Genomic DNA, 27,061 nt, shown 5'->3' with positions numbered 1-27,061 from the left:
TAAATCCCCTTTACTTAGCTGGAGTCCTGTTACCAAATAATTGATTGGGTGTCATTTTAAAGCTTTGCTTGAGGCTACTTTTTTTTTAGCCTGTTTTAAAATATCATTTCTTTCTTTTAAGTTTGTTCTTTTTTATCCTTTTCTAGGAACAACCTAACCAAGCTAACTTTGCAAATATTTGCACTGGATTGGAAGTCTTAAGTTTCTTGCTGACTGTCCTCCAGTCTCCAGCAATTCTCAGCAGCTTTAAACCTTTGCAGCGAGGGGTAGCTGCTTGTATGACATGTGGAAACACCAAAGTTTTGCGAGCAGTTCATAGTCTTCTCTCACGCCTAATGAGCATTTTCCCCACAGAACCAAGTATGATCCTTTTCTTCAGTGTTGTTCTTTTATCACTATACCAATTGGAGTGATTAAGTAAAAGGGGAAGGGGAGGCATCTTTCAAGTGTGCCAATCTTCTGTTTTATGTGTTTTGTATTTTATTGTTCCATTTTAGTTTGCGCTTTCCACCCCTATAAGAAAAAGTTGAAATAAGTAATCACGTGGAATACATCATTATCTTTAGACATAAAAACTTAATAACCTGTGGCCGTCATTGCTTTGGCTCAAGAAATGTCTGCCATAAATTTAATGTCTTTTGCAATTATCTTTTTTTCTGCTTTGGAAGTGCAATTATTCATTCGTTGAACATTACTGTTTTACTAAGACATGAAAGGGAAATTAAGTGTAAAAAGTACTCTATCTAATGTTGCACAGTTAACAAGAATGAATTCTGATGTGTTATTGAATAAATTTATTTAGAACACACTAATGGAAAAATTTCAGTGAGATCAGGATAACTCGTTTGGATGAATAATGTAGAAACGTGAGGAGAGTTATACCTGGGTTGCAGTGGGTAGAAATCACTTTAGCCACAAAAAGGAAGTTGTTCTGAAAGAACCTTGTTGTTCATTCTCAGTAGCTCCATTGACTGTCACTTACGCATTTCTTATTGGTAAATGTAGATGTCTGGGATTTTGAGGTCCCAAACTGCATTACTACTCTAATTTTAAACTCTGATTTCAGGCACTTCAAGTGTAGCTTCTAAATATGAAGAGCTTGAATGCTTGTATGCAGCAGTGGGGAAAGTTATTTATGAAGGACTTACTAATTATGAAAAGGCTACAAATGCAAATCCTTCCCAACTCTTTGGTGAGTAGTCTTTCTTTTCATTGGTGGTAGCATATTTGTTCATTTATTAAGTTCTTTGTCATTAGACTTGAATTCTCAATAAGAAAAGTGAGGCATGATTTTTCCTGTACTTTGTGCGTGTCTAGGAAACATGCAAATTTAGATACTATTTTGATTTGCATAACTTTAATGTAGTGGCAATGGATATTCACAATGACTCCAAGACACTTGGAGAACCTCCTGAAATGCCTTCTAAATCAACAAAGAAGGACTAAATTTAAATTTAATTTGGTCTGGTTTTAATGTTGTTTAATAAGCCAGCGTTTTTAATCATGTCACCCTAATTTACCCCCATTTATCTCAAGTGGTTAGAAACTGGTTTAAAATTTACTTTGTGTCCCATTAATAAATGCATTACTTCTAAAGACTGAATAGTAGATTACATTTATAGCAGGAAAGAATAATTATCAAGTAATTGTTTGTTTGTATTTCTATTCTCCATACTACTTTAGAGACTTCTTTTGTAATTGTAGAATAGGAGTGAATGTCAGAGGTCAAAGTAATTACAAAAAAGTACAGTAAAAATACAAGTCCATGTTATAAATATTAGCTGACAATTTTCATGACATTTTAAAAACAAGGAAAAACAGTTTTCTCTTTAAATGCAACCTTTTTTTTTTTTTAAATTTTACTGCCTGCTGATAAACACTGGTGTGTTAATTATAATTTACATTATAGATAATGTAAAAGAGCCCTGAATATAGAGTGAGAAGATCTGGGTATTCAGGTGTGTTTGCCATTAATTAGCTATATGACTTTGGGCAAGTCACTCATGGACTTTAGGTCCTCTTATTTCCCTAACTGTATATCCCATTGTTAACCCTGAGATAAGGTAATATGCCATGGTTAACACTGGATAAGGAAACAAAAGTTACTATCATTAAATTATTATTTATTAGAAGATCAAAAGTTAGTTCGTCTTGGAGGAGCTCCAATGAGGATAAATAATACTGAAATAAAAAGCTAGATATAAATCTAGGGCTTAGGAGTAAACGTAACAAAAGATAGAATGTTAATTAGTCTTATGGGAATGCTTTGAGTTGACCTGAACATGGAAAAATGATAAGTATTCTGAGAGACAGGGCATCAAGAGGTACATGCCAGTTCTGGGGATGGGTGATAAATACGTAGAGGCAGGAGAGAAAATTCCAAATTCAGGCAACTAGTCCTGGTTAGATGGAATTTGTTATTCATACATAGGAGAAATGTGAAATAAGGCTGGAGAGGTAGGTGGAGGTCAGATAGAACTTCTCAGGCTGATCTCTGAGTAGTTTGCATATGATACAACTAAAGGTGTTAGGGAGCTCAGCATAGTTTTTGAGCAGGATAGCTACATTGTCAACTGTGCCTTTAGGAGGATTATTTCAGCAGCTATAGGGGAGTAGATTGAAAAGAGGAGAGCCAGGAAACTAGTTACAGAAATTTAGGAGACTTGGTGAGACCTGAATTGATAGGCCTGAATTAAAATGATCATGAAAGAGAGAAGGGCAAGGATGAGAGATATTATGGAGGTCAAATTGACAAGATTTGACACTTATTTGGATCCAAATGCGACAACAGGAAAAGTCGAAGATAATTCCATAGTTAAGGAGCAGATGACTGGAAAGATGGTAGCCTGAACAGAAGCTTGGAAGCAGGAGAGAATTTGGCTGGACATCTGGTTAATAAATATCTGGTGATCAGACCTCCAAGTCTTACTGAATTCACTCTTAGAACCAACTGCATTCCTTCATTTCCAGAAGCCAAAAGATGAGGCCTCATTATCTCTTTCCTTCACATCTTATCTGGCCATACATCCAGACCATTTTGTCATTTGCCCTGTAGCACCCATCTTCCTCTTTCTTCCTGCCCAAGTACCTGAGGAGATTAATTGACTCAACTTTGGAACTTTCACCTTAGTAGTGAGAGAGTACAAACTCATCTAGCCCATTTTATCTAACCAGCTCTCAGCAGACCATTCTTTTTCCATTTATGTGTTCATTCAGTGTATCTTGCCATGTATGTTTGTAGTATTTTGCCCCCCACTCAGACACACCCTCCAGTTTTCTACCTCCTGCCCTGGACAAAGTGATCAGTAAATGTTACCATTGCTTGTTCCTGGAAAGGATGTTTCAGTTGACTGATCTATGGATCAACTTACTATACCTGTGATTTCCCAGACTAAATTCCTTTCCTTGGCCACCTCTCCAAAGGACATCACCTTATGTGTTGTCTCCCCCTTTTAGAATGTAAGCTCCTTGAGAAGGGACTGTCTCAGTTTTTATACTTGGATTCCTACTGCTTAGTGCAGTGCTTGATACGTAGTACTAGCTTAATTATAATCCATAGGTTTTCAATGGTTTTTAAATTTAGTGAGATCCCAGGCCATTGAAGCATGTTTATCTCCATGTCTCAGATTAGTTTCTTAACTTTTCATGATATCTGCCATGATACAAGACCTTGTTGTATAGTATTTCATTTTCATTTGGGAACAGTTCTGTTTTTTAGTATATCAGAATGTTTATTCAGAGTTTATCCTTTCTTAAATGGGGACGAGATTTCTAGAACCCACTTGAAATTAAAAAAAAAAAAAGCAATCCCTCAAGCATTTTTTGGGAGGTTGATATTTTATGGCCTGATTAAGATGCTTCTATCTCACAAGCTCACTTGGATTTCTTATTGAAAACTGTTTTCCAAGATCTTGAATAACAAAGTGAGTTTTATTCATTTTATCAGCAAAAATTATCTTTTTCCAATCTTTAATGCTGTAGTTTTTGTATTTTCTACCTAGAGGCATCTAGTGGCACAGTGGATAGAATACTGGACCTAGAATGTCAGGAAGACCTGTGTTCAAATCCAGCTTCAGCCACTTACCAGCTCTGTGACTCAGGACAACTCATTTAACCTTTGTCTGCCTCAGTTTCCTCAGTTGTAAAATGGGGATAAGATTAGCACTTACCATGAGATAATATTTGTAAGATGTTTAGTACAATGTCTTTGTGCATAGTAAGCACTTAATAAATACTTGTCCCTTTCTCTTCCCTTAGGGATTACATTTTTCACCATGGTGACCAAAATATAAATATCTAAGTTGCTGATGAAATTCCTTAGTATAGGCAATAATTTTAATGGTTTCACATTGTGACATCATTGATCTTTGTTGTATGTGTCCCTCCTGACACTAGGCTGGCAGAGAATATCTAACCTTCACCAGTTGAAACTGAATTGGCCTGGTTTTCTTTAACTTTTAATTAGTTCTGCCAATTGAGTGTTGGATTTGTGACATACACAAGTTTAATCTCTGTCTTTTGTTGTGTTTTTAATTCTGTGGTTTTTAAGAGTGGATATATCTCCAAAGATAGGTGTAATAGTTGTAGTTTTTAAAGAGCACATTTCAATGACTGTTAGAGTTATCACAGCAGCTATTAATGAGGAAAAGTCAAACATTTCAAACATCATTCAAGCCCACAATGAAACAAATTCAATGAACTAGTACAAAAAGTAAAGTGTAGTTGAACACAAATACAAAGAAATGAGAAGCAGCCTAATTGATCTCAGAAATAAAGCAGAAACCTTCAAAAGGACATAGTAGTTAAAGAGATTGTTAAATATTTTACAGTTTACAAATATTATCTCATCTTATCCTTATGGCAAGCTTGGAAGACCGGTGCTATTATCCTCATTTTAAAGATGAAGAAACAAAAATTAAGTGATGAAGCAGATAAAAATATAAAATGACACTTTGTCCTGTGCAGTCCCCTTTTCTGCTTTTGTTGTTACAGGATTGCTGATAGTGCTAAGATTTACAAAGTTCTTACTAAACTATTTATAAACATTAATTGATGGTAAGATTATTTGTTAATGATTGATATACTATTGGAGAAAGTGAGCCATGTTCATATTGATGTTCTCGCTAGAAACTGGACCAGATAACAAAAGGAAGTTTAATTAATTGCCTATTATTTACAAGACACCATGCTAGGTATAATGGATATTAAAGGAAATAGTTCTTGCCTTCAAGGAGCCTATATTTTCCTAGAAGAAAACATGGGCATAAGTAGGTAAATGTGAAGTAATTTCAAGAGGAGCTAAGACTTTGGGAGAGTGGTTAGAGTCTAATGCATAGCTTTCGGAGCCATCTGCATAAAAATTTTGATTGGACCCATGAGATCTGATGAAATCATTTTGAGCATGTAGAGAATAAAGAGTAGAGGGCTAAATAATAAATTTGAGTGGCACCTACTTTTAGTGGATGATGGTCTACCCAAGGCCAGGGTCACTAAAGCCTGTAGAGGAGACTATGTAGAGTAGTAACTTGACAAATTTAGGTTGGTGATACTACTATCTATGTATTCTCCTCAGAGTAGTGGATAAAGGAGTTGGAGGAATTTTTTCATTGTGTTCCCAAAGGCAACATAATTTAATGGAACATTTGGTCATCTCTTGTAGTGTTCATGTGAGCATAAGCAAAGAGGGCACCGTGTAGCTTATGTGCCAATATATATTGCAGAAGATGAAGTAGAAGAGAAAGTCTTAAGGATTTCCAGCATATTATCTTTGTAGCATTTATTTTGGGCCAAAGTTGGGTATGGGGAGGATGGAAAAAAAAACTCAACAATGTAACATGTAAAATGAAGGAGTTTGGCAAGGTGACCTTTGAGGTTCTCATTTTGTTCTGAATCTTATGATCTTATGTTGCCTGGAGTCAAATATTGAATGAGCCCAAAGGTGTTTGATTACTCAGTAATTTGACACATGGACATTGTGAATACTTTACAAGAAAAGAGTTGGAAGATGTGAGGATTGAATGGCAGTACAAATAATGAAGCTGACTACATTTTACTATGCTGGTAATTACTCATTACCAAAGGTACCAAGTACTAGAGATAACAATTTTAGTTACTCAGGAATTGATTTTCAAGCTATCTTAAAAGAGGGACGATTCAAAAGAATGGAGATAATAGATGATATTTTTTCTTTTCTTTTTCATGTGTGAGGCAATTGGGGTTAAGTGACTTGCCCAGGATCGCATAGCTAGTAAGTGTCAAGTGTCTGAGGCAGGATTTGAACTCAGGTCCTCCTTACTTAAGTGCTGGTGCTCTATCCACTGTGCCATCTACCTGCCCCAATGATACTTTTTTAAAAATAAAGTGATTGAAAAAGTTATTGACCCATGCATTTCCTTTATCATTTTTATAAAATATTTATCAAAATTGTCTCTTTATATACAGTGAGGGTATCCTTGATGAAAACATGAAAAAGAAACAGGCGGGCTTCTATAGATGATTTTCTAGTCACATTGGTGATGGAGAGTGTCAGAAAAATTTAAGCTCCATTTTTACTCCACATTTACTAAGCTCCATTTGGCTTAGTAGACCCAAATGAGGTCTTGTCAAGCAAGGTGATTGCCATGCATATATTGAAATTGCTATGACAAGACCACAGAGATAACATTATTTACAATTTGCTGAATTATCAAGTAGGAAGTCATCAGACAGGGAGGCATAGACCTGTAGTATTTTCCAGTGTCATGACAGCAGAGAATGCACACATAAATAGAAGAGGGATTCTCTATGGATGAGGAGGTACATCAAAGACTACTGTTCACTGAGTACATAGTGTTAATTTTACTGAGCTCTGAAATACTACAAAGCTTCTTCAGTTCAAAGATTGATTTAGGGATTAACAAGGGATTGTCATACTGAAAAAAACAAAAATGGCTAATAAATATTGCCCAGATTATGATAAGGAGTTGGAGGGGAAGCCCATTAAGTAGTCCATCAATACATATACCTCGGGCAAGAGGTGTAGTTGGATAAAAACCTGGGTACAAAAATAAATTGGAGTAGAATAATTCTAAGCTGCTTTGCCACATGTATCTTTTTAATGCTGATAATTTTGTGGTGATTTATGCTAAAAGGTATATGGTCTCAGATGTTGAGGGAAAGCAAAAAAAAAATTAGGATTAAAATCTGGCTATTAGATTTGGCAATTATGAGATCATTGCTAAATTTGGATAGAGACGTTTCAGTTGAGTGGTTGGTTACATTGGAAAGCCAGATTTCAAAGGGTCGAGGAGTATGTAAGAAGAGAGGAAGTGGGAGTCATTTGTAGACAGCTTTTTCTAGGAGTCTGTCTTTGAAAGGGAAGAGAGAGAAGGATAGTTTTAGGGGTTGGTAGGGCCAAACAACCAGTTTTGGGGGAATTGAGGGGATACCTGGATAGCAGGGAGTGAGCCCTATAGATAAGAAGGAAATGATAAAAAAGGCAGGCTATTGTTGAAGATGGGAATGAGTAGGATCAAGATTACATGTAGAAGGGGTTGGAGAGAGTGGTAAATGATGTCAGGTGATTTTGCTATGTAGGGTAGGGGAGACGAGGAAGCTCAAGGGGAATAGCCTCTTTTTTCAGTACATTATAAAGTGAAGTCTTCTGAGTGATTAGGTGGAAAGGTTTGTGTGGAGGATTGAGAGAAGAGAAGCTTCGAAATATCTGCTGTGAAGAGTATGATAGAGAATTACAACAGTTTCGTTTTCTGCCTGTGCTTCTGTGTCATTAGATTTTTCCAACTGGTTTGGCAACCTATAGTATATTTCTACCACAATAGCTAATCTATTAATTCCTTTTTGGATTCTCAAATAAATGTTTGCCACCATTCTTTCCCCCTCTCAGATTCATGGATTTTTATACAGGTTTTTGTCTTTGTAATCCCATTGCCTAGGAGTTCCTTTGCTTTTGCTGGTGAGCAAATCAGTGAAAATTGATTGATGTTGCAGAGAATATGACTCCTGAGTAGGGTTCTTTGCACCAAAGTGGTAGAAGCCGCAGGTGGCCTGGTATTACTGGTCCCAGTGTGGTCTTGTTCTCTCCTCAAACTCATTTGAAAACTGAACTTTCTCCAAGAACTTGCTCCTCCTCCTGATTTATGTTTTGCTGATGATTTTTTGAGTCACTGGCATTCAGAGATGCAATGTCCTCTTGCCTTTCCCATATTTGCCATCTCCCATGGTTGGTCAACAAATTTTCTCAAGTTTGTCTCCAGAATATCTCTTGCCTGTGTCACCTACTTTCTATGACCAGAGTTACCTTACTAGTTTAAGATAATCCATTACTGCTCTCCTGAACTCTCCCTTAAATGATAATTTCCATATCCAGTATCTTCTACACTCTTCTGTAGGTTAATCTTAATCATCTGATCCTGTCATTCCACTGCTTCAAGATCTGTAGTGAATCTTTATTACCTACAGAACAAAGTCACAGCACCTTAACATGGCTTTCAAGGTGCTGTCACCAGATGACTTTTCAAGCTTATTCTCACATCATCCCCTTTGAATACTCTGTGCTTCAGTCACACTGGGATTCTTGCCATTCTGTGAAAACATCTTTAGTTTCCCTTTCTCCCTGACTTTGCCTCACATTATTATTCCCCGTACGTGGGGAAACTTGACATGTTGAAATCCTAACCATATTTTATAAGCTAGTTCAAATGTGAAGCTCCCTAATACTTTTCTTGAAGTTAGAGACCATATTTTATTTATCTTTATCTCTTCCTCAATACCTAGGACAGTGCTTTGTACAAAGGACCAGCACTAAAGAAATATTTGTTGAGTTGAAATGGAGGAAAGATAAAGATCTTTTGATATAATGTTTTATGTATTATCTGTATAATATGAAAAATCTCCTATCATTTTGGATACTTGAAATTTTATTCAATTTAACAAACCTTTTTAGTGTGGAGAACTTGGAGGAGGTAAAATATTTAATAATATATAATCTCTGTCCTTAACTTACTGATATGATTGGAGAAGAAAGTAGTCATTACTGTGCATCTTGTAAAATAAGTTTTCTTTTCTGATGATCTTGACACATGTGAAATAATCATTGATATTTTAAGTTTAGATTATAGAGTATGCCATTTATTGTAAATTTTTTAATGCTAATATTTTAGAACATCTTGATTTATGTATCTTCCAATACTTATTATTCAGTAACATTTTATTGCTGATTTTTATCTATTCCTATTGAATTCTTTATTGTAGACATACTACTTATTGTGTATCTTTCTCTCAAAATGGGGACATTTTACGGTTTTTAGGTACCTTGATGATTCTAAAGTCTGCTTGCAGTAATAACCCTAGCTACATAGACAGATTGATTTCAGTTTTCATGCGTTCTCTACAGAAGATGGTTAGAGAGCATTTAAATCCACAGGCGGCATCAGGAACTGCAGAAGCTAACACAGGTAACACATTTGGTACCTTACCCTTTTTGGTAATGTCACAATGAAAATGAGAATGCTGTGTGAGTGGCCCCTCAATAATAATGGGTTTTTAAAATTTGTATTGATTATTTAAAAAAAAAACTGATGGAAGTGTATTACATATTAAGCATTGGGTTCTAAATATCTGGTGAAAACCACAATTTAAGTTGTTATGTCAAAAAGTCAGCTTTTTCGTATATAATCTTTTGAGAATTGGAGAATTGAAAATTACAGGAATTTTATATTTAAGTGTCTCAGGAAAATTCACCACTAGGTAGTATGTGTGGTCAAAAATGCTTCAACCTGCTGAAGGAGAATACGTGGAACTATTTCTAAAATGTCTTCGTCAATAATGGAAGCATCACCCACAGACATTTAAATAGATACTATGTATTCCTGTGTGTGGTTTGTGCACAGAAGACCAGTTACAGCTGAAGCTGCAGTGCAGCTGGGCAGAGTATAGTGGGAGAACACTTATTATGGAGGCAGAGGACCTGAGTTCAGATCCTCATGTGGTCTCTTATGTGTGATTTTGGGCAAGTCACTTCTCAGTAACTCAGTTTGCTCCATTATAAAATGAAGGGCTTAGATGACATCTAAGGTGCTGTGCTCTTCAGTTTTGATCCTAATTTTAAGTACAACTCATGGAAGCCCTTGAGTACTTTGGCTTTCAGCTTCTATGAGTGTAACTAATGCAATTTCAGGGTCTATATAGTGTGGCTCCCAATTTCATGTGTAAGATCAATCTTTTCTCCATCTCTGCCTCCCCGTCCTCTAACCCTATTCCTTTCCCCAAAATAGACTTCATCTCATAGCTCCGCTAACCTTCCACTAGCTGTGGTTCCCCTTATTCATCTCTTCTAAAGGGTTGGAGGAAGAGGAGGAAGAAAGTTAAAAACTGTTTTGAAGAAGTGAAAATTTTAGTAGGTTTCTTCCAGTTTTAAATGTAGCAACTTGGCTGGAGGGAGGGGTGGGGGAGAGATGTGTGTTTTGGGCACAAGTTTCCCTGTTAAAATAACTAGTTATTTATAACCATAAAACTCTACACTCTCTAATAATCTGTTTCTGTACATTAGCAGGGACAAGTGAACTGGTTATGTTGAGTTTGGATCTTGTGAAAACTCGTCTTGCTGTGATGAGCATGGAAATGAGGAAAAACTTTATTCAGGCCATTCTAACATCACTAATTGAAAAATCAACTGATGCCAAAATTCTTCGTGCTGTGGTTAAAACTGTAGAAGAATGGGTTAAAAATAATTCCCCTATGGCAGCCAATCAAGTAAGCTAGTAAAATAAAATGGTGGCATTATTCTTAACTTTGTGATCTATTCTTATAAAATTACTTTCTATCAATGCAATAGACTTAGTTGCAAGATTTTCAGTCTTCCACAGAGGTCTTTAAATATAGTATCTTTACATTCATGATTCCTTTTCTCTTAAAAACTAAGATAGTAAATTTTATTGATGCTTTTTGTTTTTGCATCAATTATTTCATGATATCTTACCCCAATCCACTTCTCATACCCTTGAGCACTTTATTTTAACAAAAAAAAAAATCTGTCAATTAAGATTAATAATCGTGACTATAATGTAATGTGTAGCATTTCACACCCGTAATCACCTGCCCTCTCTTTTGAAAGGAGGAAGATTCCTCACCTCTTACCCTGAGCCAAGATTAAAAGTTACAATTATTGTGTGTTTAACTTCACATAATCTGTTTTTTAGAGGAGTCAAGATTTTCTACAGTATTGTCCATGTTGGAACATGTTGAAAGCAAGACCTTAGTTGGTCTATAAATCTTATTGCTCACTTCAATGTAATACTTATTTATGTTAAAATGAGCTTTCTTGTTATTCTTATTAGTGGAAGTTTAGGGATAGAATAACAGAAGCAGCTCCTAAAATTTCAATGATGGCCTTGCATAGGAAAGAAGATTATTTTCTTTAAAATATGACTTTGATCTTGTCTGTTGTGGATATAAAGCTGAATGATTTAGTTGGTTACTGACGTATCTGTGCCTATTGGTAATTAGGTGTTTTTTTTTTTAAACATTTCATTAGGCCATTTCTAAATAACTAGCTTTTAGATTGACTTGTCATCTTTCAGAGAGAGAGAGTGTGTCTGTGCGCGTGCATGCGCATGTAGATAGATGTATCCGACATCAAAGTGAACATAGCATTTAGAAAATTTTAAGCATTCATGTTTGAAAACCATTGTTACAAGGGCCTTCTTAAGACATCTTTCCTTTTAGGAAGATAACCGTGCCCCATTGTACTTAACAGTAGTGTAAAAACTTATAAAAAGCAGATGGTTGAAATACTTTTGGGTGTGTTATTTTTCAAATTGAGAAAATTAATTCTCTTTTTAAAAATTCACAGACACCTACACTCCGTGAGAAGTCCATTTTGTTGGTGAAAATGATGACTTACATTGAAAAACGTTTTCCAGAAGACCTTGAATTGAATGCCCAGTTCTTAGACCTTGTTAATTATGTCTATAGGTAATTACATCAATTAATCAAATATTGTAGCTATTTGGTTCCCATTCATTCATCTTCTAGCAATGAGTAAATTTAAAAGAATACTTTAAAGTGCCAAATCAAAAAATTTATAGTGGGAAATATTACTGAATGCACTAATTGCTGCTTGAGCCATTTAAGTGAATGAACTTGGTGATTATTTGCATTTGAGATTAGGTAAACTTCCTAAAAAAGAAGAACCCCTATCTACCTTTATATTTCTTTCACTGTAGAGATGAGAACCTTTCTGGAAGCGAACTCACTGCTAAACTAGAGCCTGCCTTCCTTTCTGGCTTACGTTGTGCTCAGCCACTTATCCGAGCAAAATTTTTTGAAGTGTTTGACAATTCCATGAAACGTCGTGTTTATGAACGCTTGCTTTATGTAACTTGTTCTCAGAACTGGGAAGCCATGGGAAACCACTTTTGGATCAAGCAGTGCATTGAGGTAGGATGGAGTGAACTCTGTGAATTTGGGGAGCAATGATATACCTTGTGACTGATTCTGTGCTTTAAAATCGCGAGACTTTTTTGTGTTATTGCATGATAGTGCTAGAATTAGCTGCTGAAGTGCACTTTAAAAGCTGCTAGAAAAAACTTCTTTTAACAGTGGTATTACTGGGACATACTTGAAATATAACCCTTAGAGCCATATTTAAATAGAGACATCATAAAGGAAATTTCAAACCAAATTTTATTTGCTGGTATTTTAAGTGTAGATAGCATTATAAAATGCTTTTGGTGGTGTATTGATACCTTAAAAATGCCAACTCAAATTGCCCTCTTATGACAAAAACAAATTGTAGGAAAAAACATTTTTGCTGTGTGTCCTGTTGCTGATTTAATCCAGAATGGCTGTGCTAAATGAAATAGGGATCTAAGACAAATTTTAACAACAAATGATGTCCCAATATATTTATTTTTTGAATACTTTCAAAAAACCATGTTAGATTCCTACAGTGGTTTTTTAAATGCGTTTTTAAATCGTTACTTTCAATTAATATCAAAAAGCTTTGCTTCTAAATTGTGAATCTTTTAGAATGTTACATAATTTTCTTCACTGTATAGCCAAAACTTTGCTGAGTCTTGAGTGTGAAAATTATTTTTAAACAAAATTTACTCCAGTGTTGGGAATTTGAGCATTATCTCGTTTAGCTCTTAAACTCTCAAAGTATCACCAAGCTAATTAATCCCTGTATCCTTTAATGTCATGATGTTGCCAACCCTCTGCATTCTTCCATTTTGAACTCTTAAAATGCTGTTGAGCAAAGGAATCTATATTAAAAACTATTTGAAATGGTTCAGTTTCTAGAGGCTGAGTCTAGCATAAGGATAGGGTAGGACAGGCCTGCACAACATTGCAAGCCGCTTACGGCCCACGTGCTCTTGCAGCCTGCCAAAGGATTTCAGGCAGCCCTTGAAAATGCAAGTCCCTCAGCAAAACTGACTATGCAAAGTTCCCTTAGGGTAGGCCTGCACAACATGGGGCTGCTTGTGCGCCAAAGGATTTCAGGCACCCTGCAAAAACTGTAGAGAATGTAAAACAGACCGGATGTTGTTCAGGCTTGGAGTAGGAGTTTCAATAGATGTTAAGTCAGTTCTCTTTAGTTCTTATCAACAAAAGTGGGTTCCTTGATGTTCCCATTAAGGTTATAGGTAATGATTTACCTGTTAGCATGGGATAGGAGAATCCTCAGGCATTTTGGTCAGTAATTTTATCCCTTGAACAAGTTGTATAATCTATCTTTGCCTCAGTTTCTCATTTTAAAAATTACTGAGGCTATTAGAAAAGTTAATTTCTACTTGTCCCCTTCTCTGTATTAAGTAAAATGACAGGTTAATTTTAAGTAAGTATTTAGCCTGGTAAAAGACAGCAGAAAGTCAGAGCTGTTGGCAATGACTTATTAACACAGAAGTGGTTTGTGTGGCATAATAATCCAGTATATCATTATACTATTTGCTTTTGTAAAAAATCCCATATTTGTAATTGTATAGGTGATTCTCCCAACCCCCTCCCCCCGAGGGTTATTCTTTTATTATAAAACCATATACAGAGCACTACTTTAGGTGGTAGGGGAGATAGAGAATATCTTAAGACATGATCCCTTCCGAGAGTTTACAGTCTGGTAGGGGGATAAGATACCAATATACATGACAGATGTTGCTGTTTGTCCTTCATTTTCGAAGAAGACCATGACATCAGGAGGATGATGCCATGACTTGCAAGTGAATTGGATTTGAGTGAGGAGGCAAGCCTCACTTTCTCCCCCAAAGCCATCTGGGTCTAGTGGCAAGATATAGATCAGGAGGACTGGAGATGGCCACATAACAGCAAAATGCTCTACTAGATAAAGAGTGAGATTGAAGAAGGAAGGTCATGAATAATTTGGAATTGGGAAGACTTCTTGTAGGTGGCATTTAAGTTGAGCTTTAAAGGATGGGTAGGACAAAGGAGCAAGAGGGAAAACATTTCAGGCACAGTGAAACTGGGGGCAAAGGCATAGAGGGAAGGGGAACACAGGATATATTTGGAAAGCAGAAGCAGCTAGGTGCCTCAGTGGTTAGAGCACTGGGCCTGAAGTCAGGAAGATCTGAGTTCAAATCATAGTTACTAGCTGTGTGACCTGGGCAAGTCACTTAACCTCTGTTTTACCTGAGTCTCCTAAACTGTCAAATGGGGATAATAATAACACCAACTTCCTATAATTAAATGAGGACTAAATGACTTAATAGTTGCAAAGTGCTTCCTATAGTACCTGGCACATAGGTAGGTACTTAATAAATGATTGTTCCCTTAATAAATGTTTTTTCTCTGTTTGACTAGAACACAGAGTGTATGTAGGAGAGCAATATGATTAGGCTAGCTGGAAAGGTAAGATGGTACCATCTGAGATGGTACATATTATGCTCTATGTACCAAATGGTTTGAAATTTGACTAATGACAAAATGATCAGTAAAGCAGTCCAATTCAGATTCATTTGGCAATATTAAGCATTTATTTATACATCCTAAATGCTGTTTAAAATGAAAATTGTTTTTCTCTTTTCGTAATAAAAATCTTTTTTTAGCTCCTGTTGGCAGTATGTGAGAGAAACACCACAATTGGTACAAGTTGTCAAGGAGCTATGCTCCCATCTATCACTAATGTTATCAACCTTGCTGATAGTCATGATCGGGCAGCATTTGCCATGGTAACACATGTCAAACAGGAACCTCGAGAAAGAGAGAACAGTGAATCCAAAGAAGAGGTAAGATGAGTTTTATTAATTCATTTTTTAAAAAAGAGATTGAAATGCTTTTTTTTTTCCCAAAAGAAAATTTTAGCCATCATAAAATTTTCAGGTCAGAGACATACACATGTTCCATCCCTGAATGATAGGCTTTTATTTTTTTTTCCTCTCAGTTTCTGAGCATTTTGCCATTCAGCTTTGAGATCCTTGACACCCATTTTGGTGTTTGTTTTATGGTTGTCTAGCATAAACAATTGAAGACAGTGCTATGCTCAAGACCGGAGTGCTAATCCTTCCTCAGACATTCACTGTGTGAACTTAGCTGGAAAGACACTTGACTTCTCTCATCTTCAGTTTCCTCATTTGTGGAAATGGGGGTAATAATGACACTTACTTTACAGGGTTGTTGTGAGGATCAAATGAGATGACTTGTAGGGGCGGAGCCAAGATGGCAGAGGGAAAGCAGTGACTGTCTTGTGCTCCCTCCCAAAGCCCTCCAAATACCAAATGAGATGACTTGTAAAGCATTTTGCAAATCTTCAAGCACTGTATATATAAATTATTACTCTTATTATTTAACTTTGCTGATTTTTTGGTTTTCTTTCTGAATGAGTAGCTTGTACCAAAATATTAGACATTGCTATGAGGCATTTGATAACCTATATGTGGCTACACTGGCTTCACTGAAATATAACCAGATACATTTGAGAGTTAGGATCTTTGCATCATAGACATATAGCCATAAAGTTCATTTTTTTTTAAGGAAACCAGTTCATGGTGAGTAAGTAATTTTTTAAAGTGGTTGATTAATTTGTATATTTTGTCTTTTTCCTATAAAAGGAGCACTCTTTTATTATTGAGATGGGACTCAGTGTTTTCCCTAACTTATATCTAGGGCATTTGTGCATTTGTAGGAGAAGCAGGAGTATTCAGAATTTTTTTTAGTATTCGTGAATATTAATGAATCTATCTTAATTGTTTTTTTTAAATAATTTTCTTCTATAAAATAGCTTTTAAATTGTAGTGTTTTAAGAATCCTGTAATTCTGTAAGACTTTTAAGATAAAAAGTAGTTCCAACTGAGATTGGTAGCTAATAGTAATATTAGGATTGAGATAATAATGCAGATAAAGAGAAGAAAAGGATCTTTTCTTTGTTTATTTGTTTTTTTGCAGAATCACTTTTTGGAAATTGAACTTTTTATGACATCCAGAAAGCTTTGGATAGCCAAGCTGAAAGATGTTTGTTTGTTTTTTTTTCTCTTAAGAAATCAGTTTAATATACCCAGCTTATGTCTGAATTACTTATGTCTGAATTACTAAAACAGCTAAGCAAATTTCTTATATGTTGAACTTTAAAGAATAATATTCTGACTCTTAATAGGTCTGATTATTATCTGCTTTGATTTCCACTTTATTTTTTTTATTTTGATGATTTGTTTTAAATACTTTAGTGTTCCTATCAGGATTAGAAAAATTATGCCCTCCAAAAAAACAAGAGGAATATATTTTTATGGAGCCAAATCATACTTAATGAAATTATGATTACAAACTTTCAGAAGATGACAAAGAATTTTGAGTGCCAAGATTTCAGCAGGAGCTATACAAAATGCTGTCCACCAGATTTAATCTAACTAATTTAAAATTTTCTTTGATATAGGATGTGGAGATAGATATTGAATTAGCTCCTGGAGATCAGACTAGCACACCTAAAACCAAAGAACTTTCGGAAAAAGACATTGGTAACCAGTTGCACATGCTGACCAACAGACATGATAAATTCCTTGACTCTCTTCGGGAAGTTAAGGTTTGTATATTGGAATCGCAACTTCTTATTTGAAAAGCCTGTAAAATCCTAAAGTGATGTCATCCCATTGTAAACCTGATCTTTCTTAAATCTCACATTTCACTTGCCTAATTCACTCTTGTAGTCCTGGAAAACTCTAAAGTGATCATCTTATTTAAATAATGTATAAGTTAGTTATATTGTCTGTTGATGGGAGGAGAGGACAGATTCTTACAAGACAGGTTTACTATGTCATTTCCTCACTTCCTGTTGTGGTAGGAAATGGAAAAATTGTCTAATAATAATACCTAATGTGATATATGCACTATTTTTAAGTATAAGATGGGATAAAGATGGGATAGATTAGTATGCTAAGTTTTTTAAAAATCTCTCCAGTATGAGATTTGAACTGATGAGAGCCATAAACTATTTATGTTTGTAGGTAAGAATTAGGAGAGAATGTGTGTTCATATATGGAATACATTTATATTACTCCTTATTTTTCATAATACTTTCATACAAAATAGGGGAAATTTTGTTTATAGATTCTCAGAATTGGAAGGAACCTCAGAAGCCATCTAATTCAACCTAGAATCAGATATAAAATACTCTCTTTGGTATTTAAAGCTCATCAGAACTTGATCTCTTCTTTTTTACTTAGTCTCTACTCCCTTCTGTGCACTCTTAAGATCCAGCTACTCTGGAAAACTTGTAATTCCTCTAACATAACATTCCTATATCTCCTGTCTCTCACACTTAGAATACTTGGCCCTCAACTTTGCCTCTTAGTTTTCCAGGCTTCCTTCAAGAATCACCTAAAATTCTACATTCTATAGGAGGCCTTTCTCAGTCCCCCTCCAGTCCCTGGTGGCTAATGGCTTTCCCTTTTCAGATTACCATAATCTACTCTTTATATGTCTTCTGTATACCTAGTTATTTACGTACTGTCTCCCCCATTAGAATAACAGTTCTTAACCTGGGATCCGTGAGGTTGTTTTTTTAATATTGTGATAATTGTATTTCATTATAATTAATTTTTTTTTGTAATCCTATGTATTTTATGCATTTAAAAGCATTATTCTCAGAAGGGGTGTATAGGTTCACCAGACTGCCTAAGAGGTCCACTATACAAAAAGGGTTAGGAACCCCTACGTTAGAATGTATGCTCCGTGAGGGTAGGAGCTGTTTTTGCCTCATTTTTTTTTTTATGCCTGGTACATAATAAGCGCTTGTGAATGTTTGGGGACTGATACCATGTTACATTTTTTTTTTTTTAGCAGTATCATCACCAGGCCAGGTATACTGTAAAAAATTTTGTTTAGGATAGATAGAATCTACTTCCATAATTCGTCTTTGCATTTATGAGTGTGGGTATTTTACTGCAGTGAATGAAATAGGTCCTATAGGGTTGTTGTGGTCAAAAATATTCTTTATCCTGTAGTTAATTTGGTGATGAGCATCATTCCTCATGTTAGCTAAATTTGGTTGACGAATGACAGACGTAGTCTTTCATTTTAGTGTTAGACTTGCCAGAATTTATGTTCCTCCAGCATAGATTGAGTCAGGAGTGAAATAGAAGGGAAAATATGATAAAACATTTAAAATGAGTTCAAAAGAAACAGTTGTTTTTTTAATGTGTATATAAATGTGTACATAAAAAAAGCATGATTGATACATTAATATGTATTAAAATGTATTTAAGCTTATTCGTAATGGAAGGAAAATTTCTATATTGAAATAATTTTCTATAAGCTAAGTCTTGAGATTTTGTTCAATGTCATTCAAATTTAATTTATATTCATTATATTAACTGTTGGAAACCTGATATTTTCATTAGATTTTGTTGATTGTTTTAAAAAATAGATTGTGTTTTAATAGCATGAAATTTTTTGTATTCGGTGGTCTCCATGGTAAGAACTGTTGACCAGCTGAGCTAATTGTTGTTGGGTTTTCTTCCATCTATAGACTGGTGCATTGCTCAGTGCCTTTGTTCAGCTGTGCCATATTTCAACAACATTAGCAGAAAAGACCTGGATCCAGCTTTTTGCAAGATTGTGGAAAATTCTCTCAGATCGACAGCAACATGTGAGATTTTTAAAAAAATACTTTTTGACTAAATATTGATATTTCAGAAAGAGGTAACTTTAGCTCTTGTTTTTAAATTTTATTTTCTTCAGCATTTACATTGCTGATATCCCTGAAAGAAAAATAAAGCCTTGGTAGATTTTTTAAAAGACAAAGGAAACCAGTAGATCTTGGCATAGAGTAAATGATCAAAAATATTACTGGGCTTTGTGAAAGAAGAGATGTTGGCAGTATGTTGATTTTGAGAGATAATCTAAAAACTAATACCTTTATTTCAGGCTCTTGCAGGTGAAATAAGCCCGTTCTTATGCAGTGGTAGTCACCAAGTCCAAAGGGATTGCCAGCCAAGTGCTCTAAACTGTTTTGTGGAAGCAATGTCACAGTGTGTCCCTCCAATTCCTATCAGACCTTGTGTGCTGAAATACTTGGGAAAAACCCACAATCTCTGGTTCCGTTCTACATTAATGCTAGAGCACCAGGCTTTTGAAAAAGGTCTGAGTCTTCAAATTAAACCCAAACAGACAACTGAATTTTATGAACAGGAGAGTATAACTCCACCTCAACAAGTAAGTAACTTCATTTTTTCATTAGATATTTATAGTTAAACTAAATTTCTAAAATTGGTTTAATCTTAAATTGCCATAAAATTGCTGTGTTTTAAAAATATTCTCATCAAAACTCACATAGGTTTTTTGCTATATATTGATTCCTTGATGTTTTTTCAGGAAATTTTGGATTCCCTTGCTGAACTTTATTCTCTGTTACAAGAGGAAGATATGTGGGCAGGTTTATGGCAAAAGCGGTGCAAATTTCCTGAGACAGCAACAGCTATAGCATATGAGCAGCATGGATTCTTTGAGCAGGTAACCACTATTTGATAGAATTAATATTTTATAGTTGATGTGTGATTTATGTGCATAACACATTTATTTTTAAGATAACAGAACTTGTACAAAGAACCCTTTTTAATGGAATTTTGATATAAGAAAAACACCACATTTGTAGGATAAATTTTTTTAGAATGTAATTCTCTATTCTGTGATCAGACACTGATCTAGAAATAGTTTTGTCTGAAATCATTACTTACTTTGAGCCATATGAAATTCTAGTTAGACTGCATTTTGGTTTTATTTTTACTTGCATTTTTATATTTACTTATCTAAAGCTTGAGGTCAAAACTGTTATAATATAGTCCAGACATGCAATTTTGTGCTCAGTCACTTAGCATTTATCAGGCACCTATTATATGCCAGACACTTACTAGAAAGAAAGACAAAAACAAAACACTAATAGTTCCTGCTCCCAAGGGGCTCATAGTTTAATGGGGGAGTCAACATGCATATAACTCTGTACAAGCCAGATATACACAGAATAAATTGGAGGTGCTCTCAGAGGGAAGACACTAAAGTTTAGGGGCACTAGGAAAGACTTCTTGATGAAGGTAGGACTTTAGCTGTAGCTCGGAGGCATAGATGAAGAGGGATTGTGTTCCAGGCAAGGGACAGGCATGAAAGTATTTGGAGTGAGGAGGTTTTTTTTTGTTCAAGGAATAACAAGGAGGCCAATATCATTGGATCACAGAATATATGGTGGGGAGGGGGAAGAATAAGGTGTAGGTTGGGAAAGAAAGGTAATAAGAAAGATAGTATGTAGGGGCTAGATTATGAAGGGCTTTAAAAACCAAACAGGTGCTTTTATTTTTGGTCCTAGAGGTGATAGAGAGCCGCTGGAGTTTATTGAATACAGAGGCGATATGGTCAAGACCTGCATTTTAGGAAAATCATTTTGACAGCCTTGAGGAGAATGTATTGTAGTGGGAAGAGAGACTGGAGACAGGAAGCACAGCCAGTAGTCTATTGGAATAGTGTAGGTGTGAGGTGATCAGGAGAGTGGCAGTGTCAGAGCAGTTAAGTGGAGATTTATGAGAGATGTTACAAAGTTTGAATTGACAGGAATTGATAACAGATTGGATATGGGTTGAGAGTGAAGAGGTGAGAATGACATTTAAGTTGTGAGCCTGGGTGACTGGGAGGATGGTGGTACATTCCCCAATAATAGGGAAGTTTGGAGCAGAGAGGAAGGAGGGAGAATTTTTGGGGGAAAGATAAAGAATTCAGTTCTTGACATATTTTAGTTTAAGACGTCTACAGGGCAACAGCTCACGCTTTTTAAAAAGCAGTTGGAGATATGATATTGGAGGACAAAAGAGGTGTTAGGCCTGGACAAGTAGATCTGAAATTCATCTACTTAGAGATAATTGAAATCATGGAAGCTAATGAAATTACCAAGTGAAATAGTATAGGAGTGAGGGTGGATGAAGGACAGAGTCTTGGGGTCCCCTACTCTTAGCAGGTGTGACGTGGATGATGATCCATCAAAGACAGAAAAGAAGTGATCAGACAGGGTAGGAAAAGAACCAAGAGAGAGTAGTATCAAGAAAATTTCCCCCCAAAGTGCTCAAAATTTCCTAATGTAACAATGCAAGGAATTTAATTAGGAAATTCTGCCTTCTTTCATTGTAATAAAATAGAGAACTTTAGTAATTTATCTTTGTTTTCCCTTGTGTTCCAGTTAAAAATTAGACACTCTTGCTCTCTCTCTGCCCATTTTTATATTCTTTTAGAGGCTCTCTATGAATAATGAATTGAAAAGAGAGGCCCAAGATTAATGAGAAGGGAGGAGGAATGCCATGTTTTTGTTGTTTCAGAATAATTCCATTCTTATTCAGATCTTGGTTGGAATTAGGTCAGATACTAAAACTGTTAGGAACTTTTCTTTTAAAGGCACAAGAATCATATGAAAAAGCAATGGAAAAGGCCAAAAAAGAACATGAGAGGAATAACGCATCTCCCTCTATCTTCCCAGAATATCAGCTTTGGGAAGACCACTGGATTCGGTAAGCCTCTGAGATTGATATTGTTCAACAGTTTCATTCCTTAAAAATGCTAGTTATTAGTACTGTTTGAGATCCTATCAATCAATCAGAAATCATTTATTAAGCTCTTACTCTGTGACAGGCTCTAAGCAGTAAACATAGAAAGAAAAAGCAAAAACAGGCTTTGTCCTCAAGGAGAAGTTCTTATAGAGGAAATGACTTATACATAAATAGATATATACATGGTACAGACAGAATAGCTGGAAGGTAGCCGTAGGGGAGTATACGAGTAGCTAGAGGGCCTGGGAGAGCCTTTTGTACGAGGTGGCATTTAGGGCGAGTCAGGGATTCTAAGTAGAGGAGAGAAAAGCAGAAGGCAGTCAGTGCAGTCCTGGGAAATAGGAATGTCTCTTGTGAGGAACAGCAAGTAGTCTGGTGTGGCTGTACCATAGAGGGTGCCCAGGAGGAGTGATCTGTAAGACGATGGGAAATACAGAAAGGAAGCAGATTGTGAAGTGCTATACCTGGCAAATGGAGGAGTTTATATTTGATCCTGAAAATAACAGGGAGCTTATTGAGGTGTTTTGTTTTGTTTTTTTTTGTTTTATTTTATTTTGTTTTGCCAGTTGTGAAGAAGATGGCTTTTTTGAGTTTAGTGGAGGACAGATGAGATTTGGATTAAGAACTAGCACATATGATAAGGGCTAGTGAGTATTTTTTAAAAATGGAGAAGAATTAGGCATGTTTGTAGGCAGCAAGGAAGGAAGAAGTAGATAGGGAGAGATTGAGGAATAGTGCAAGTATAGAGATCATAATAGGTTCCATCTGCTGGAGAAAACAGGATGAGATTGAGTACATGTAAAGGAGTTAACTTTGGTAAAGAGAAGGGCCATCTCATTATCTGACACAGAAGTGAAGGAGAAGATAGTGGGGGATGATGTCAGAGGGATGTGAGATGAAAAAGGAAAAAGAGGGAGCTCTCTAGTTTCAGCACATAGCCTCAGGTTTTTGCTTTTCTGTATGTATGAGTTGAAGTCTTCAACTGAGAGTGGTGAAGGGGTGCTAATGGGATGCTTAAGGAGAGTAGAGAAGTTTTGGAATAGCTACTATGCTGTTCTCTCTCTCTGTGATAGGGAATCAATTGGGGAGAAATCAAGTAGACCTGGTTAGTATGGTTTCATGGCTCCCTTCAGCTTTATTTAGTGGGACCAAAGAAAGACAATGGTGGATATTATCTAGGGTTGAGGTCTGGCAGGTCATGTTCAGGTCAAGGGTATATGATATTTAAGAGTAGAAAATAGTATAGAGTTGACTGGTTCAGTAAGAGTTAGAGATTGGGAAGAGAGAAGATGTAGCCAGAGCAGGGGTGATAGCTTGGAAAACTATTGAAACTACATATATTGTAGGTCAAGATGAACTTGAAGAATAGGGTTAAGTATGGTAAGGTAAGAAAGAATGATAAAATGTTATCATTGGGTAAAGGAATTTTGGATTTCTTGAACATGAAAGTTGAACCCTTCTGGTGATGGCAGGGTCAAGGGTACTACCATCTCTGAGTGGAGGTGAGGTGGAGTCTAGAATTGAATAAATAAAAACTGGGAAACAGCAAGTCTCATAGCGTGAAAATAGAAGTTGGAGTGGAGAGGGAGACACTGAACTCGTCACTACTTGTTGAGATTGGGGGGTGGCCAGTAGATAATAAGCAGGTTCTGAATTGAGTGATAAATTTAAATAATATTAATCTTAAAGAGGGAGAGGCAGAGAAGTTTCTGAGTGATGGAAGTAGAGGGAGGGTCTGGAGGTGGTGACAGCAGATAGTAAGTATTCTGATTTCCCCCAACAAGACCAGTGAGTAAGAGGGTATGAGAAAAAGCAAAAATAGCCCTAGATAGCATAGATAGATGGCAGTGGATCCAATGTCATCTAGAAGTGGGGGTGGGGCACAGTTTAGTGAGTGCCAGAATGTGGAAGGGGGAACAAGAGAAAGGAAGGGATGGGTACTGAATCTGAGATTTTATTGGGATACTGAACTGCTGGGTGAGGAAACTCCTCTACCATTGTAGGTTTATGGTGTGTCCGGAATTTAAAGTCTCAGAGTTACCTAGAGCCCTGGGTGGTTGAGTGACTTGGCTATAGTTTCTGACCAGTACATGTCAGAGGTACAACTTCAGTCCAGGTTATCTGGCCTCAAACTGGCTTTCTGTCAGCTATGACAGATTGTTAACAAATTGAAAGGAACTTTGTTAATTATGGAGGGAGAAATCCTGAGGTCGCATTGGGAAGGGCAGGTAGGTATGCCTGGAGGGAAGCACTATATCCATAGGCTTGAGGTGAATGGTAAAGAGGGAGCAGGTAGCTGAGTTCAGGAGTTTAGGTATTTGCCCTTCAGTAGCCAGGGTTTAGAATCCCTAGGTTGGGTAGAGTAAGAGGAAATTGAGTTATTCTCTCTATTACAGGGGAATGAGTCCAGGCAAAGTATCAGTGAATGGGGAGAAGGCAAGAGAGTAGTAGGTTCTGTTCAACCTCTTGGCAGGTGGTGTTGCTGGCTATTAGGTATCTGGAAGCCCTGGCAGGCACAAGCAGGAAAAATTTTAAATGAAAATTTTAAATTCCAAATTGGACTATCTACTACTTTAAGTGGACTGTGAAAGGGACATGGGGAGGAACTCTCTAAGTCCTGCCTAATTACCTTTTGGATAATTGGTAGAAACTTTCCTTGGGTATTTGTGATGTAGACAGTTTGAAGTATAACTTAAATTGTGTTCATAACTATTTCAGGGTATCATGTAGTTAATTACCTATGAGAAGTAGATTCACTTTCAGAAGGTGAAAATTTTATTTCTGGTTTGTAGGTACTTAACTTTAATAAAGAAAGCCTATTTGTTTTTGAAGTGTTTCTCTCCTACGCTTCTCCTCCCTACCCTGCCCTCCTCCCCTGGTTTTGGAAAGTATATGAAATACTTTAAAATAATTTTTTATTAATGTTGATTGAATTGGTCTGTGAAATTAATAGAACTGTTGAATTTTTTTTTATATAGCTGCTCTAAGGAGTTAAACCAGTGGGAAGCTTTGACAGAATATGGCCAGTCAAAAGGACATATAAATCCTTATCTTGTGCTGGAGTGTGCTTGGAGAGTATCCAACTGGACTGCAATGAAGGAAGCACTGGTTCAGGTGAGATGTTCTTCTCCTTGCTTCCCTTTGCCTCTCTTTAGAAGGTAAAAAGGTGTTCACTTTGATCCTGCAGAGATCCATTAAGAAAGAATTATGCCTAGGGCAGCTAGGTGATGAAGTGGATAGAGCACCCGCCCTGAAATCAGGAGGACCTGAGTTCAAATCTGGCCTCAGACCAAACACTTGACACTTACTAGTTGTGTGACCGTGGGCAAATCATTTAACCCCAATTGCCTCCCCCCCAAAAAAAGAAATTTAAAGAGAAGGAAAAAAAGAGTTATGCCAGTTACATCCTTTCCTTTTTTTTGGATGAAGTTAACTATTTTGGAGAATTTAGCTGACATCGTCTCTCTGGGTTTTAATAAGCCATCTTGCAAAATCTTTTGCCATTGTGAACAGGATGCCAAGTTGATAGATGATAGTATAGTTGGGTGGGTTCATAATTGGTTTACTGAGTGAACTGTCAATGATTGTCGGCCACAATCATCTCTGCTCTCCAATCTTCAGTCTTCCATTCTACTATTACTCCTTCTTTGTTGCTAATAAATGCATCAGTCCCAAGGTGGGGTCAGGGTGGAGGGAGAGAGGTGTCATTTTCTTAACCTGTTATCCTATATCTCTCCTCCATTTCTCATCCAAATTCCTAGAAAAAGCTGTTTATACTTGTTGCTTCTGCTTCCTTTCTTTGCTGTCACTTCTCAGTCTTTGTAATCTGGTTTCAAACCTCATCATTCATTTGATGTTCCTCTCTCTGTCGTCATCAAGAATCTTGGCTTTTTTTCAGTACTCGTTCTTCTGAACATTTCTGCCGCATTTGACATTGTATACATTCTCCTCCTGGATACTCTGGGTTTTTGTGACACTGCTGTCTCCTAGCTATTCCTTCCTGTCTACTCTTTCTTAATTTTCTTTGGAGTATCATCAACAATACCATAGCCCCTATCCATGGTTATTGCCCAAACCTCTGTTTTGGGCTAGCTCTCCTTTTTTTTTTTCTTTTTCAGTACTTACTCTTGGTGACCACATCAGCTCACTGTGGTTTTAATTATCATCTTGCACAGATAACTCTCAGAGATATTCTTTCTTGAACTCTAGTCCTGAATTACAAACTAACTGTTGAACTTTTAAAACTGGATGTCCCAGAAGCATCTCAGACTTAAGATGTTCAAAATGGAACTTTTCTCTGTTCCCCCCACCCTCACTTATTGCTCTAATACCTTCTCTTCTGAATTTGCCTATTACTTTTGAGGGGCAGGAGGGGAGGAATCACCATCATTTCAGTCACCCAGATTTACAATCTTGGTGTCATCCTTGACTTCTCTTTTTCTTTCCCCACATAAACAGTCATTTGCCAGACACTTTTTTTCACAACGTATTTTGCATCTTCTCTATATTAGCGTAGTCACCCAGACCTTTATCACTTCTTGTGTGGATTATTGTGGTAGTCTTCTAATTGGTCTTCTACTTCAGGTCTCTCTCCACTGTAATCTATCCTCCTTTTAGGTGTCAAAATTGTGTTTATTTTAAATTTATTTTTAGTTTTCAGCATTCACTTCCACAAGATTTTGAGTTCCAGATTTTCTTCCCATCTCTCTCCTCGCCCCTCCCCAAGATGGTATGCATTCTAAATACTCCTTCCCCCAATCTACCCTCCTTTCTGTCATCCTCCCCCCCTCCCCACCCTTATCCCATTCCCCTTCTGTTTTCCTGTACGGCAGGCTAGATTTCTGTACCCCTTTGCCTGTATATCTTATTTGCCAGTTGCATGTAAAAACAATTTTTAACATTCATATTTAAAACTTTTGCGTTCCAAGTTCTCTCCCTTCCTCCCTCCCCACCCACCCTCATTGAGAAGGCAAGCAATTCGATATAGGTTACACATGTATAGTCATGCAAAACACTTCCATAATAGTCAGTTGTGAAAA

At 36.4% G+C, this 27,061-nt stretch overlaps 1 protein-coding gene across 7 annotated transcripts in view; it reads left to right on the top strand.

Annotated features, from left to right (window-relative positions):
* LOC114052489 (transformation/transcription domain-associated protein) overlaps positions 1-27,061 on the top strand; it is a 169,861-nt gene that overhangs the window by 66,916 nt on the left and 75,884 nt on the right. For all 7 annotated transcript variants that reach the window (XM_027875135.1, XM_027875131.1, XM_027875136.1 and 4 more), the window contains exons 44-56: positions 147-360; positions 1,067-1,192; positions 9,306-9,452; positions 10,547-10,749; positions 11,849-11,970; positions 12,222-12,435; positions 15,057-15,236; positions 16,877-17,023; positions 18,968-19,087; positions 19,366-19,653; positions 19,813-19,950; positions 21,871-21,983; positions 25,001-25,136. In XM_027875135.1, coding sequence (XP_027730936.1) covers positions 147-360; positions 1,067-1,192; positions 9,306-9,452; positions 10,547-10,749; positions 11,849-11,970; positions 12,222-12,435; positions 15,057-15,236; positions 16,877-17,023; positions 18,968-19,087; positions 19,366-19,653; positions 19,813-19,950; positions 21,871-21,983; positions 25,001-25,136 — 2,148 coding nt within the window. The remainder of the gene's footprint in view (positions 1-146; positions 361-1,066; positions 1,193-9,305; positions 9,453-10,546; positions 10,750-11,848; positions 11,971-12,221; positions 12,436-15,056; positions 15,237-16,876; positions 17,024-18,967; positions 19,088-19,365; positions 19,654-19,812; positions 19,951-21,870; positions 21,984-25,000; positions 25,137-27,061) is intronic.

Source organism: Vombatus ursinus, unplaced genomic scaffold (genome assembly GCF_900497805.2).
Source record: "Vombatus ursinus unplaced genomic scaffold, bare-nosed wombat genome assembly UNPS02014807.1, whole genome shotgun sequence".
NCBI classification, from domain to species: Eukaryota; Metazoa; Chordata; class Mammalia; order Diprotodontia; family Vombatidae; genus Vombatus; species Vombatus ursinus.
This window is presented reverse-complemented; position numbering and strand designations above follow the sequence as displayed.